The sequence below is a fragment of the Empidonax traillii genome, unplaced genomic scaffold (assembly GCF_003031625.1).
Source record: "Empidonax traillii isolate 1590-97213 ecotype Southwest subspecies unplaced genomic scaffold, ASM303162v1 scaffold93:size1158651, whole genome shotgun sequence".
Taxonomy (NCBI): domain Eukaryota; kingdom Metazoa; phylum Chordata; class Aves; order Passeriformes; family Tyrannidae; genus Empidonax; species Empidonax traillii.
The window spans coordinates 352,602-367,884 of record NW_020955286.1 but is presented as its reverse complement, the minus strand read 5'-3'; the positions used below and the strand labels follow the sequence as shown (position 1 = coordinate 367,884).

Sequence of the window (15,283 nt, the reverse complement as noted above, 5' to 3'; positions counted from 1 at the left end):
GCAGCTTCATAGAGCCCCCCAAAAAAAGGGACTGGCTGTAGCAAACATCGTCTGCCCACAGCTTCAGTCTAAGAGGTGTTTGGTTTCCCTTGGCTTACACAAACCAGAGCAGGTAGGAAAGTCACATGGTATACAAGGGCCTGCATAACCTAAGGCAACCAGATGAGAAGAGCAAGGCATATCTTACAAGTAAATGTCTATTTTTGGAGGTCACCATTTCTACTTTAGCTATGAACTTGGCCAGTGAAGTTCAGACTCCAGGGGGAAATCTTTGTCACCGTGTCCCTTCCAGAACAGGCCACAGTTGCATTTAGTTCAATCATGGAGAGGTGCAACATTCACCATCACGGACGTAGAAACGAAACTAACTAAACCAAACTCAAAAAACTAAGTTCTGCAAGCATTTTCACCAACAGAGGCCACTGGTTTAGAGAACAGGGACTGAGTATGCTCTGTGCTGGGAGATCAAAGCACAGGAAGGGGAGAACAAGCATGGTGTTCTTGCATCCAGCTTCTTTCTGGCTCAGGAATAATGGCCAGTCTCTTCGCGAACATACTCTTCCCTACTCCAGGTCTTGTGATCCTGACTCACTGCCTATCAAGCCGGTGATTCTGTAATTCCTTTACCATGCTATGTGACCTCTTACTCAGTCCCTCCTTCGGAGTTCTCAGTAGGAACATCTTGTCACCCTAATGAAAAGCTGGTCAAAAACATCATCTGCTTCACTATGTTTTCAGTTTTCTGCATGGTATGCACATGCTACAATTGGAACAGTAGTATCACAGCTACTTCTCACAAACAAATCTATGCAGAACTAATCAGGCACAAGAACTCTTAAAAAACTCCTGACAGACATTTATTTTTTTCTTTAAGCAGAACATTATTAGGAACAGGTTGTTGAAGATATTTGAAGTCAGCAGCCAAATTTCCTAAAGAAAATTCAGCTTCTCCACATCATTCTAGTTAATAAAAACACTTGCAGATCTCAGACCTAAGAGTAGATCTTTTCTCCCTCCAGCTCACCAAGTTTTTCAGAGTAGTTTGCATGGTTTGTTTTAAAATTCCAATACCCTTCTGAAAGAATGGGTCTAAATTTGTATTGTCTTCCCTGTCTACATAATTGAAGTAACAACCTGCAGGATTTCTGGTTTCAGGCATTCTAGCAAGCTAGCTTGTTGAGGAAGCTTTCCTGAGCTTTTCCAAGTCACAGAGCCAACACATCTTTGGGACAAAACTGAGTGTCAGAAGAGGCAAAGATCCCCTCAGAAGAACCAACATACTTGACCAAACATGCTGTTGTGGGAGAGGCCACATTGCTGCAACTCCCTTGCACGTGCCCTCTTTGCTCCTCACCGACATCTCGTTCACTGCTTTTATCCATCTCTCCTGGAATCACAATTGCAGGAGCAGCTGTGCACATGCCAGAGCCCACACAATACTGTGGGAGTTGGGCTCTCACAACTTTTCCATAAGGCTACAAACAAGTCACAGCAGACACTTGCTGTAGGCTAGGAAGCAGATGCTACCTTCCAAGGATAGAGAAACTGATAAACAAGTGGAAAACAAAAAATGGATAACCAAGGGATCAACAAGACTCCCATGGACTTGAGGACAACTTCAGATACTGCTTCAGGTGTGTACAAGGATGGAAGGGTAGAAGGCAGCAAGGGCTGCCTAAGACCTACTACTGTAGTCATAGGTTGCATGCACCACACTTGCTACAACATTGATTTTAGTCTTTAAATTATTAATTTAGCTAGAGAAACTGTTTAGATCTTTTGTTCAGAAATTTATTAGTTGCTCTGCCTGTATTAGCTTTTCAAATGACAGATTTCTGCTCTATTGTCAAGCTCAACAAGGGAAAAAAAAAAGAACTGTTTGGAATAATTGAATTATAAATACTGTGCAATAAAGAGCTAAAATCAGGGAGCTGTGTAGATGTTAGCACTTCCTCCTGTGAGACAACAGGTAGTAAGAAAGTGGAAGGACACAATATAAGCCTTTCTCCTCTTTGCCTAGCCTTTATTAAATAGTACATACAAACTGTTGTGCTTCCAGTAGAGAACATTTTACCTATTTGGTTCAAAAAACCCAAACAACCCAGAACAATAGAATTAAAAAAAAAAAAAAAAAAAAAAAAAAAAAAAAAAAAAAAAAAAAAAAAATCAAAACAGACCCCCCTCCCCCCATTAAATAGCGAGCTTTGTGTAGCTTTATTTCACAAAATTTCCTCAAAAGGACATGGAGGTAACTTTTTTTTTTCATCTATATCAATTAAGCATAGCAAATTAGAAGTGTTTTTAATTAAAGGTTCTACCTGTGGCCTAAAGAAGAGCTCCAACAACTCCTGCAGAAGCAGAGTGAGCTGCTATAACCACAGCTTTTTCTTTTCCTCTGCCCATCTGCTGAGGGTTCACTGCTCCACAGCACACCTAGCAGAAGATACTATGTCCTTGTGCCTCAGCTACTCTACTGTAAAGTGCCACATTTCAGCTTGAATTGCTGATAAAGATGAACTATACCTAAGCTACCAGACCTTACAGTGGAATGAATGAAGTACAGGCACATGTTTATTTCTGCTGACACAGCTATGAGTGAAGAACCAGAAAAGCTTACTCCCTATGCCATTCCCGTGGCAGCCACATCTGCTCCTGAGCTATCCAGCTGCTGCTTGCCTGGTAATCATCAGCTGTAAAAGTTATGAACCCAAATTAGACCTTTTGTCATACAGTCCACAGTGGGTTTCCATGAGGAAGTTATTGCAAGTGTAGCTGTTACAGCCAAGCAAAAAATAAAAACAGAAAACCAAATGCTCTTTTTCATTTCAAAAAGAGAAACAAAATGTCATTATCTAGGAGTCTGCAACTTTGAAACACAGTGATCTCAGAGTACCTCTTGGCCATAGGGACCAATTGGGACAGGAAAGCTCATCATCAGATCACTTACATGGGAGCAATTCTAAACCGACACTGGGAACAGAATTATCACAGCATTGTGGACTCCCCATAAAGCCTCTTTCAAGTAAGATAGGCAGTGCTTGCACCCTCTAGAAAGCAATGCTTTCTTGTAGAAGAGCGCCAACTTCTTGGTGGGAGATGTCACGTAAAGGGAGAAGAGCTGTGCTGAGTCATCTAGTTAATATATGCTTAACATGTGTGGTCAAGCATTTTTGGAGTGCTGCAGGAGTGGTTTTGGTGATGTTTTGTGTTGTTATTTGTTGTTTTAAATTAAATCATGCAACACATGAAAAGGCAGGGGCAAATAATTTTTCCAGGCATCCACCACATTGCCGGCAATGAGATGTGCCACAACAGCAAGTGTTAGCTCTAGACAGCTGTTACCTATAGGTCAATGGCATTTAAAATAGAAAATCTTTCATACACAGTGTTATGAATAAAATTGCACTTGATTTTGTTAAAAACTCAGATCATTGTAACTTTTCCAAATATTTCTATTCTGGCATCTTAATTTTCTTCATCAACAGGAGCTTCTCTCTAAAACCCTCTCATGCATATTGGGCACATGACATACAACAGCAGTTGTATCTACCAGAAAACAGGACTGTTGTTTCTTCAGTGCTTACTTCTAGCTGTCCCCACCCTCCCCCCAAAAGGTACAGGCAGTTCACCTCTAGGTGTCAATTGTAACATTGAAATATAAACTCCTCAAGCAGACATTAGGAATTTTAGTTTCACAGATTAAATATTTGAAAAGTTACAGAAGGTGCTGGAATAGTACATATGTAAATTGCTTAAAAATCCAAACTTGCAGCAACTTCGTAAATTCAAATTTCCAAAAGGTTTATAATGTCCTTGTGAACTTCTTCCACAGCAAGACACCCTCCATGACAGTAAAGCAAACTTTCAAGGCCGAGATCAAGAAACAAATCAGCAGGATGCACTTGCTCCACCAAGCAACTTTAAAAGAGGCGTCTCCACTTCCAACAGCAAAAAGCTACTCCTTCATTCCATTTTGGACCTTTCAAAGTGTGTAATCATTCTTTCCTGGAAAAAAAAATAGCCAGTGTTGTCACTTCCCCCAGTAGATTTACCTTATTCAGAATGTGCACATTCACAACAAATGTAAACTCATACGCATTTTAAGTCAGGAGTCCAACTTATGCAGCAGATATAGCACTTTTCTTAGAATAAATATTTAGAATACATGTTTGTATTCTAAGAAGTTGTCCCTACTATCCTTCCCCCCCTTGTAGTATTTTACTGCTGCACTGACAAGATCCAAGTCCAGTTCTAATAAACCAAGTCCTCATCAGCTGACTCACGACTCCTTTGGCATGTGAGAAGACTAATTTGAACTGAAGACTTCTTTACTGACCTCATCTGAATCCAGAAGAGCTGGAAGAGCACTGCAGTGGGGGGAAAAAATAAAGTTAAAATGAATACATATTAAGAGCATACTATTGACAACTGTTTTCAACCTTAAGTTGCTTAGGGCACAGAAGAGCAACGAAGACAAACCTTTCAATTTAACAGAAATTAAAGAAAGATACACAAAAAAAGAAGAGCCCAAGGAGTATCCTCACCAACCTTTGCACCTTTAAAATTCTTTTTTTCTACAGTTCTCATTATCAACGGAATGATTTCCAAGTTTCCAAATAAGCCACATCCCTCATGCAGGAACACTGTTGAACTAACACTGAAGAAATTTACAATTTGGGATCATGTTGTAAAAACATGGCCCAGAAATCAAACTTCCACTGGTACTCCAGCCTTTCCAGCTATAACAGACATCCCATCTGTTGGGATCTTGTCTCTTCACAGCCCTGAACAGACTCTCAGGAACAGAATACCCTGCAGCTGAGAAACTTAAAGTGTCCTTTCATAGCTTACACCAGTCTAGTCCTTTTCTTTCTTAAGGAATTCTATCAGTCTTCAAAGAAATCAGTATTAGAACTGGGAAAACCAAATTCAGTTAAAAAAATGCACTTTTTCATCCTCTAGAAACTTAACCTAATTTCTTTTCTTTACCTAAATTCAAGCAAAGTTTTGTACCTCAATCCAGAGCCTCTGCCAAAAATACCTGTTCAAATTTGTGAACATAATTAGTCTGTGAACTTTGGTTTTGCTACAAAAAATGCAGACACTAACATTTTTAGGATTTAAAAGTTATTAAAAGCAGAATAGAGGTAGACAGCATACACAGCTGACTATACTGCCATAAGCGTAAAAATTACAACAGGCATTCCAAATAAAGTAGAAAACTAAATTACATTATTCTGTGGTTTACGTTCAGCAAGATACTCAACCATTTTTTTCAGAGCACTTAACAGGAAGAGGGAATGTTTGTTCTTTGTCTTCTAGATTTAACTTTAGTGAAGTGCAAAGCAGTCTGTGGTGTCCCAGATCGAGGCAGTGGTTCTTTAAGTCAGCATGTTCAAACCTGACAGACTGCATACAGCCAAGTGTCATCACACCAAGAAGTCAGAGGCCAGTGCCAGGCTGAGCCCAGTCTCTGCTCATGGAAGCACAGTGTACCAGTTATAAAGCATTCTAATGTATTTGTGTTCCTGTGGGCAAGGAACTTGCTTTTATTGTGACTATAAAAATACTCACACATCTGTCACTGATGAAGGAACATTCTCCTCTACCCACTTCAGGTCATCCTCTTGCTACAAATACAGAAATTAAACAGAAAACAAAAGTCAGTTTCCCCAAAATGCTGTCACATGCAAGGCTTTTTCTTCTCAACCTACTTGACAAAAAATAATGTATTTATAACGTCAGTTAAAAATTTAAACAAAAAACAAAAACCCAAACAAACAACAGGAAAAAAAATCTTCAATTTGATTTCTGAATTACAGAAAGCACATTCCAAAAAAAAAAAAAAAAAGGAATAAAGAAAAAACTTGCTGTGAACCTCAGGACACTTAGGTATTTACATAATCTATTTTTAGTCTCCCAACAAAGAATACTATCTTTTGAAAATGTTAATAGATGGAACAATATAAAAAGCACAAGCTAGATTTATCAAAGGTAAGTTAAACCATATTGTCAGGATTTCTCATTTCTGTCTGGTGAACAGTCTCTTAATTCACAACACAAGCACATTTGTTCTGAAGTTGTGGAATTGACCCTCTCATCGCCCTGGCTCTCAAAATAGAAAAGTTTGATTTTCATGTTATCCTCAGTTAAGTAGTACACAGCTGCAGTCAGCCTTTGAGAAAAACAATGTCAGTGACAAAAAATATGACTGCTATTATAATCAATTCCTATATGTTCTTTCCACTTCTAAGTTTATGCACAAATTCCATGAAAATTCCAAGGCATATTTTCTACCTCCTAGATGAATGTGGCTTGTAGCACATTATCCCGAAGTGTTTAGGCAGGTACATACCAATATCCACATCATCCCATTCAAGTAATGAATCACAAATCTCAAAACTAGAAGGCAATTTATTTAAAATACGGCTGAGCCTCCCTCTCAGACTGACAAACTTGTTAAAATAATGTACTACTCATTATCAGAATATTGTATTATACAGTTCTATCTATGCTGGATTGCACAAACATTCCTAAACTCAGACTGAATTCTGAAGTTTCCACTGTACTTAAAGGAAATCTGATGAAAAACCTGCATTTGCCTTCTTTTCAGAAGTACTGCAAACCTACAATACTTTGACTAACTCACACTGAAGCAAACCAAAAACCTCATTTATTGGCTCAAAACTTTGCAAAACTACTCAAAACTACTGTGAGCAAACAAAGAAGAGATGAATCTATATTCTTTGGGGTAGAGAGAGCATACTCACAGCTTTGTTTGCTTTTACATTCCCATTTGGTTCTTGCTTTGTACTTCTCATTTTCATTCCCTCTGAAAACAAAAGGAAAAAAATTGGGATAACTGAACTATAATTGTTCATAGACTCTAAGTGAAAGTGTTGAATCTTCATTTAGGATATTTCACCAGATTCAAAGAGACAGAATTAGACAAGTTAATGATTAGCAACAGCTTTCCCTTTGAAAGGCTTATAGTATTTTTTCCTGACAGGTGGAATACCTAGTTTTTCCCTGAATTTTACAATTTTACCTAGGAAATACAGAATTTCTAATCATTTTATTTAAGCCACACATCAGCAGCATAGAACTCTGACACAGTTACCCAGAGAGGCTGTGCAATCTCCATCCTTGGAGATACTCAAAAGCCATCTGGACATGGTCTGGGGCAACCTGTTCTAGGTAAAGCCTGCTTGAGAAGGGGGTTTGGACAGGGTGACCTCCAGAGGTCCTCTCCAGCCTTAACCATTCTGAGACACAGCCAACTCCCAAAGTGTATTTCACCTACTGGCTGCTGACCAACCATTTGGTTGACTTACAAACTGAAAAGCAACATGCATCTCCCAGCCTGATAGACAGCCAGGTAGAGCTGATTTGCCAAATGCACCTAATGGATTACACACTCCTCCTCAGCTCCCACACAAGGCACACAGCACCAATACATCCCAACATAACTGATCTGTGGACAGACAGCAGCAATAGGTATGTGGCCCTACCTTTTACACAGCTTATAAATAGAGGTGTTACAATAGACAATTTCATAAATAAACATTCATCCCTATGTTTACACTGGATATTCCTATGCTAGGCCTTAACATGGAAAATGAAGATTGCGGACTTCAGAGCACAGATAATAAATGAAAATTCTTAAATGGGATTTTAAAAGAGAACTGCACACTAAACCACTGTCTGGCAACAAAATCCAAGAGATCCTTCTCATCATGACTGGATTCAAACCTGAGACTTGACATATTCAATAAAACAAAGTCCACTCAACATAGCAAAGCAACCACAGCAGTAGCAGTGTTTCCAGTGTTAACCCCAGAATTAGACATTGGCAATGTAAATTCTAAACACAAAGCCAGTGTTTCCTCTACAACTACATGTATCAATGGAAATTGACTCCAGTTTTCCAGCAGTAACATTTTTTGCCAGAGAGCAAGACACCTTCCTCCACATAAGTGTCTCTTTGACATTGAAACTAGGTGGAAAAAAATTTTCTCTTACCAAAGCTTTCCTTTAACATTGGCTCTTTCTGCTCATCATCATCCTCTTCTTCTGACAGTGGTGAGAAAGCAAACCTTCAGGAGTGAGAGAATGAAAGCTATCTTAGAACTGTATCTCTTGCCTTTCAAGAGATCCATTACCCCAACATTCACATGACTTGAATATTCTGTGCCGTTCACTATTTTTAAGACTGATGCTAAACTACATAATCAAAAGTTTAAGTCATTTCTTTTTAAATATATTCAGCACCAGGACCAGACTGGATTTTATCTATGTGACTTCTCTATGTTTACTTTTCCTCAAGCCCCCACACACACTGCTTAGTTCCTTATGGATCAGTAAACAGTAACTAAAAATCACCCACCAATACTTCTTTGAATAAACAAGCATTCCCAAAAACCAGTATTTTAAGGAAAAGGTAAGACAAGCTGAACCTTTGGTTGTTAGCAGATGGTCTCCACAGAATCATGATGACAAAAAGGATCATTGAAAACAATAAACGCCAGATGGCATCATCCACCCATAGCTCCTGCCAGTCCTGTCAAGAAATATAGCAGCACAAATGGAAAATGTTGAGAAGCAAGAAATTCCATGTCCTCTTCTCTTTCCAAGGGTGAACTATAGGCATCTGTCAAACAGGCTCATTACTCACAACAACGAGAATTTTAGCATGTGGTACTATGTGGCGATCTCACTGCCAAATGTAAGCTTACCAAGAGGCAGCAACTGTAGAAAACACTCAATATAAACTCACCGACTGACAGTCCACCAGCCTGAACTTCATGGTGGTCCAGATGATAAATACAATAGATGCTGCAATATTCAAACAAACAAGTTGCTTATTACTACAAAATATGCCAATTCAAATATCCCACTAATTGGACTGTTTCCAAAACAAAGACCAAAAACCTAAATAGTGAAGTCTTGAAATCCAATTTAATAGTTTTGAAAAACATGAGATGGATTTATTGTACTGAGCTTATACAATAATTTAGGCACAGACCAGTATATTTTATGCATTTCTTCAGAGACACAAGGCATAAATCAAGTATTTAGCCAGCTCCTCACTCCTATTCATTTTTCTTACATTACTTTTATCTAGCCTCCAAACCATGGTTTCATTATCAGTTGACAAATACAGCTTACCTTGAAGTTACTGAGCAATCTGATCTGCTTGAATGCCTTAAGCATCCAGATCTTGACCCACAACAGTTCCAATGCTCAAACTATGCCCTTACCATAATTTTAGAACAGATTTCCCTCCACTAAGGTGCTCTGAGTTGACTAACAACCAGGTGCTGAAAGGAGTTTGAATCAGAGCTTTAAAAGGAATGTGCTTTTTTGCCTGATTGTTTAAATACAAGCACAGTCTTTAGAAGTTTTCTGCTCATTGTATTGATAGCAGAGCACCTGGAAGCATCAACGGATTTGTTCTTGAAGTTCAGTTCATCACTATTATAAAAGGAAAAAGAAACTGATTCTATATTCTTCCACAAAGAATCTATATTATTCCACAATACAGAGCACAAATGTGTAGTCCTCCAGAATACAGAGGGCTTTAAGTTACAATACTAAGAACACCTTTTTCAAGAATCACTCTGGTCCTTCAGCTATCTGGTCTTCAGACATCTTAAAAATGAGATTGTATACAGCAATACTGGGATTTTGGCGAAAAGTATCTCTGGGAAGTTAACAGCATAGGATAATCATCTTTTGCCCCAGCAGCTTCTAATGGGATTAAAGTGCTCCCTTAAAGGAGCTGCATTACTACTGATTTTATTAACATCAGGACTAATAATCCACTGTCTCTGAAATATCAACATAACACTTGGCAAAGACCCACTGTTAGAAATGGGTCAAGTGTTAAAAATACCAAGAACTTTGATTGTATTTACAGAAAGGTCACCAAACTTAAAGATTTGCTTTAGTGACCAGATCAAGCCATACACAGAAATGGAAAGTAGTCTTATTTGATGGACATAATTTTCTGCTTACCTGCTACTGCCAAGATGAGTGTGTTGGTGAAGTGCCGATACAAAGAGAGTTTCACAACATTCCTTCGAAGTTTTAGCAGCTTCATTGTTTGAGTTAAGCTGATGAATATGTATGAAAAGTCAAGGAAAAGCCTCTGAAGGGACAAACTGGTCACACATTTAACATAAGGAGACATAGATCTTATGATCAACAGCTCTCTCACCCCCATAGCCCTCCAAAAAGACCATTCTCAGTAGAAGAAAAGGTAGCAAAGGTACTAAAGAGCAGAATCAGTCCCTTATGACTGTTATTTAGTACATCTACACCTATAACTCTTGTTACAAAAAATGGTATCCAGGCCTCTATTTTGGGCTATGGTATATTCTCCAGAAAAGTGTCACTTGTACTTCTGATAAAATAAAAGTCAAATCTGAACTAGAAATGAGTTAAAATCCAAGTAATGTATACGCGTGCCATCACACTTTATTTTATTCCCAGTGACAAAACAAGTGCTTAGAAGAGACATCATGGTAGGGGAGAATTGTGGTTTTCATGGTTTGGTAGCAAGACATTCACATTTTAAATAGAGTTTTTGCTAAGAAATAAAGTGTCCAATAAGAACACTTTATATACACTATTTCAGTATTTAATGTCAACTGCTAAAGTCACACAAGATTATGGTTGCTTGTCAAGACACCAAAACACGAACTGCCCCATTTGGTCACCTACTTAAAGATTATTTCAGATTTTACAGAAAGACTTCTAGGTTTAACGTTGCTAAGCAACCTTCTCCCCAAACCAGAAACTGAGTCAGTTCTCCAGAGGCTCCTTCTCTGGTGCCATGACATGCTACACTACAACAAACTGCTTTCATACTCAACAATCAGAGACTGATAACAGACAGGCTATATTCAGGAGCAGCTTTAAAAAGATTCATTCAGTGCAAGAAAAACTAGGTAAGCAGTAAGTAGCAGGAGCTTACCTGAACACTCAATTAAAGAAGTTTTATAACCTTTACCAGAAGTAGAAAAAAACATATACTTGAAGCTTATTAAAAAAAAAAATTCAGCCAAAAAGACTTCCCAAAAAAAAAAAATTTAAAAGAAAACACACCCCACCAAGTAAAACAGTGAAGGATATCCACCAGCACAGGGCAGTATCTAGGAAAGCCAGGGGAATAAAAGCCAAGGAGGCAAGATCATTCTGGGCCTGGAGACAAAGAGAGAGCCAATAAGAACAAAAAAGAAAACAAGGTACAGAAGTGAGGAGGGCAAAGCTATTTTACATGAAACCACAAATACACCACCACAATGCTTCTGAGTTTTGCTACAGAAACAGAGGGCTTGAACCAAGAGTTTAGCCCAATGCACAGAGATGAACTGACAATACCACGCTGTCAGTTCCCAGTTCTCCACCAGCAAGGCAAGAAGCAGTTTTCCAGATTAAGTCAATCTAGCACTGTTAAAAGGAGTCTCTGCTGAGGCAGTTGCTGTGATTAATTGCTCTGGCCACTTCCATTACAGAAAATTAGCAATCAGCTTATTAAGAGATGTAGTAATTAAATCTTTACCCTATCCATGGACAAACTGAGAGCTCCACTGGCAATCCTGAGTTTGACTAAAGAGGCAAAACTTGCCTTTGTGTACATCAAAATCTATCAAAGTCCTAACAGAAACAAGCAAACCACATTTTATTCCTTCTAAGTGTAAGACAGAAATAATAAGTTGTGAATAAGCTTGTAGCATTCTGAAGTTTATAAAAGGATATCCACAAAATAATACAGGCATCAATCATGGACAGGGCCAAGTTTGCTATCAGAGCCACAGTGTCATAGAAAAACTGGAAAAGTACCAAATATGTCAGAGGTTAAAAACCTTATTCCAAAATACCAAAAACAGAACAACAGAAATCTACATCCCAAGATGCACTTCTTAATGAATCAAGGAGCAGCAGCATTCACATACTCTTCCCCAGCCACAGCCTCCAAAACTAGAGTGGTGGGGATTTGGGTTGTTTGTTGGTTTGGGTTTTGTTGTTGTTTGGTTTTATTTTTTTATTCTTAGGTAGGGTTTTTTTGACTCATGATCAGGTGACCCAAGCTGTACATTTGTGTCTGCAACTAGCCCTACCTAATCCAAAGTACTAGACACAAGGGTCCAGGCTGAAACCTGGCTAATCAAAAAACTAGTAGAATTATTTCAAAATATACAGAATTATATCCTACTAAATATAGAAGACATTGAACTTAAAATAATTGTCAGTAATCCACATCCACAGTCCCAGAATTTAACCACTTCATTGTCTCTTTCAGCATAGCTCTAGGATTCTTCCTTAGCATACAAGTAAATAAAGCCACTAGTGTCTTTGGCATATGGGAAAATTCAAGCAGTTATTACTGACCCCTGTGACTCTAAGAACACCTTCCATGCCAGAAAATAACAGATAAAGGGCTCCAGCCATAACTACTTTGTGAAGAGTAACTCCAAGGCGAGGCCTGTAGGAAAACAAAGTGAAATTCAGATTAAGTGGGGAACTAAAAGTGAAGTCATGTCAACTTGAGTCTAATACAAGGTATGAAGCACATGAATAAAATGTTTTTGTGCCAACCCACTTCTGGATCCAGAAATAATTTTATTATGGTGATCAAAGCGTACTATTAATTTTGTCTTATGGTATAATGTGACCAAAGCAGAGATTGGTAACAGCCCTGTTTCCTAGTTAACCTGCTTAGTATCTTACAACCATTTCAAGAGTCACAGACAGACAATATTCACCACCAGTTCCCCCAGCACACCCACACTGGCCAAAAGCTTCCACTACCACATTACATGTTGTTTTACCATTGAATATAGTTAAGGATGGACAGATGAGCAGCACTCCTAGCAACAAAAACCTCCTAAAGCAGATTCCCTCCCCTATCAGTGATTACTGACCTCCTCTAATTTCTAGAAGATGCCCTCACCCAGAAGGCAGGCACATAAAGCTCCCATTCCACTCAGTGGAGTATCTCAACAATGACTCAGAAACCCACCCTACAGCAGTACACAGAAATGGATGGAAGGAGGAGTGATAGCAATACAGAACTGTGTATCTCTGTTTACTAGTGAAGAAGTCTTTTTACAGCACTTAACTACAGCACCTACCTTTTATCAAGCAAAGTACAGGGAGATGAACACTGCCTTCAGTTATTAAAAACCAATAGTGAAAACCCCTTAAATAGAACAAAACAAACCTGTAACAAATTACTTACTTGACTATGCCATATCCCAGGCTGACTATGATGACCAGAGTTCGAGCCAATGAGCGCTTCACAGCAGAGAGTAGTTCTGCCAGTATTACTGCTCCTTGAACTACCAAAAGCAAAGAAGAGGAAGTTAGGTTATTACAATATAATTTCTGTTTTATTAACTACTGCATATGCAATTGTAGCACAAGAGCAGACATAGAAGGTAGGCTACTAAAGTGTATAATCTTTTTATTACCTACAGCTGGAGTAAGCTTTCAGAAAAGATAGGTCACTTGGCATTAAAAAAAACCTACTGAAAAATTTTACATCCATAGCAAGTGGTGAGTAAATGATCGATAAAATATTTATCCATAGGATCAGCCTGGATACTCTTCCAAACAAGTCAGCCAATAAAACCTTGTATATCACAGGTGTGGCCAATTAGCAAAGTCATAATGACATTTTACTTGCAGAGTTTCATTTTTCTGCATCCAGCCTCAAATTCAAAACCAGAGTACCCTATTTTTATGTGAAGGAAATCTCTCAAAATGGACTATCAGACTATGGGCTAAATACCAAGAGTTATCTACAATGCTGTCCTGTTGAATAAGGAGTTTCACAGTATCTTTCCAAGGCCAACACCAACTGTCAGAAATTAACTGCACACTATACTTAGGAAGTGCTATTTTAAACTTCAAGCCAGCACTACAGTGTATACTCTCCAGAACCTAGCATTCTACATACCTAAGACACTATGCTCGGGACTCAGACTAAGCAACAGCATTTTAGCTTTAGAAGAACACAGAGCATTGTGTTTTCAACATATTAAAAAATAGAGAAATTCTGGTTCTTTGTTCTTTGTTTTGAAACAATCCTCAAGTTATCATTTGCTTAATATGCATCTGTCACCCCAATTTGGCATACGCCATTAAACTGGGAGATGCAGCTGTCACCTACCAGATTCTCCTGTGTAGCGAATATTCTGGAATTCTGCATAGAAAACTGCTTTCTCGAGCATTCCCAGGAAAATAACAGCACCAATCCAGAACTGGATCCTCAGGAGATCTCGCCAGTAACAGGCTGACCATGCAAGCCATAGAACCCCGAAGAATACATACACAATACACATCACCATGAAAAACTATTACACAAAAAGAAATAAGAATTAGGAACTTTAGACCCAGAAAAATAATTTCCTTGTTTCCATTCCACAGCTTTAAGACAACTCTATTTTCTCCCCCAGTATAGCAACTTTGCAAGTTTTTAAATAGACTGTTTCATTTGTCTTCTCTGGATTCTTTGACAGTCTAATTTCTCACTGCCAAAGGGAACCAGAGTAACTGACTTTCTGAGCAATTGCTCTCTTCAACAGCAGTCTGTCAATTTATTCACAGGCAGCTTTTCTAGAGAACATATCATGAGCTACTAGATTTCAAAACCCCAGATAATAATTCAAGTAAATGATCAAGTACTAGAAACTCTACTCTTTTTCCCATATTGTTCTATTAATAACTTCATCATACATTTACAGTGTTCTGCAAATAAACTTACAGGTCACTTTTACACACCATTTCATAGAACAGAGATAAGCAATAAATGCTTGTAAGCCCTCTGTTCAAATAATTCAACAACTTTTCTTAAAAGTTAATTTCCAGCAAACTCAGTTTTTAACCAAGCTTTAGGTCAGCCAAAAACCTGGAACTGAGAAAGAAACCCAGCTATTCATTTAAATATTAACATTTTGTGCTTTTGGGGTTTTTTTGGTCCAGTGTTACTTGCTTGAGAAGAACTTTCATGGTACATCTACAGCAAACAATAAGCTTGACAATGCTACTCAATGCTAGATTTTCTAAAGGACAGCATCATACCAGAGCAAGTTAAATTTTCAAAAAGCACACTAAGAGGGATTAGAAGGAGAGTAAGACATTAAATGAATATCAGGAAGTACTTAGCCAAAGTATAGGACAGCAATAATCAAGCAGTCTCCTCTTCCAGAAGCAAGATTTTTTTTTTAAACCAAGCAAACACTGAAATTAGCTGCATTGAAACTTTCACAAACTG

General features: G+C 38.3%; 1 protein-coding gene across 2 annotated transcripts in view; it reads right to left on the bottom strand.

The window, feature by feature from the left end:
* Window positions 1-3,663: 3,663 nt before the first annotated feature.
* Window positions 3,664-15,283, bottom strand: part of TMEM87A (transmembrane protein 87A) — a 23,569-nt gene continuing 11,949 nt past the window's right edge. The window contains exons 9-20 of one of the 2 annotated variants that reach the window (XM_027881694.1): window positions 14,180-14,363; window positions 13,247-13,346; window positions 12,397-12,490; window positions 11,764-11,835; window positions 10,018-10,126; window positions 8,777-8,835; window positions 8,457-8,560; window positions 8,023-8,096; window positions 6,771-6,832; window positions 5,575-5,630; window positions 4,337-4,367; window positions 3,664-4,005 (exon numbers count right to left, since the gene is read on the bottom strand). In XM_027881694.1, the coding sequence (XP_027737495.1) occupies window positions 3,964-4,005; window positions 4,337-4,367; window positions 5,575-5,630; window positions 6,771-6,832; window positions 8,023-8,096; window positions 8,457-8,560; window positions 8,777-8,835; window positions 10,018-10,126; window positions 11,764-11,835; window positions 12,397-12,490; window positions 13,247-13,346; window positions 14,180-14,363 (987 nt within the window). In that variant the 3' untranslated portion in view covers window positions 3,664-3,963. Of the gene's footprint in view, window positions 4,006-4,336; window positions 4,368-5,574; window positions 5,631-6,770; window positions 6,833-8,022; window positions 8,097-8,456; window positions 8,561-8,776; window positions 8,836-10,017; window positions 10,127-11,136; window positions 11,206-11,763; window positions 11,836-12,396; window positions 12,491-13,246; window positions 13,347-14,179; window positions 14,364-15,283 lie in introns of both variants that reach the window. The other variant, XM_027881695.1, reaches the window with a different exon arrangement.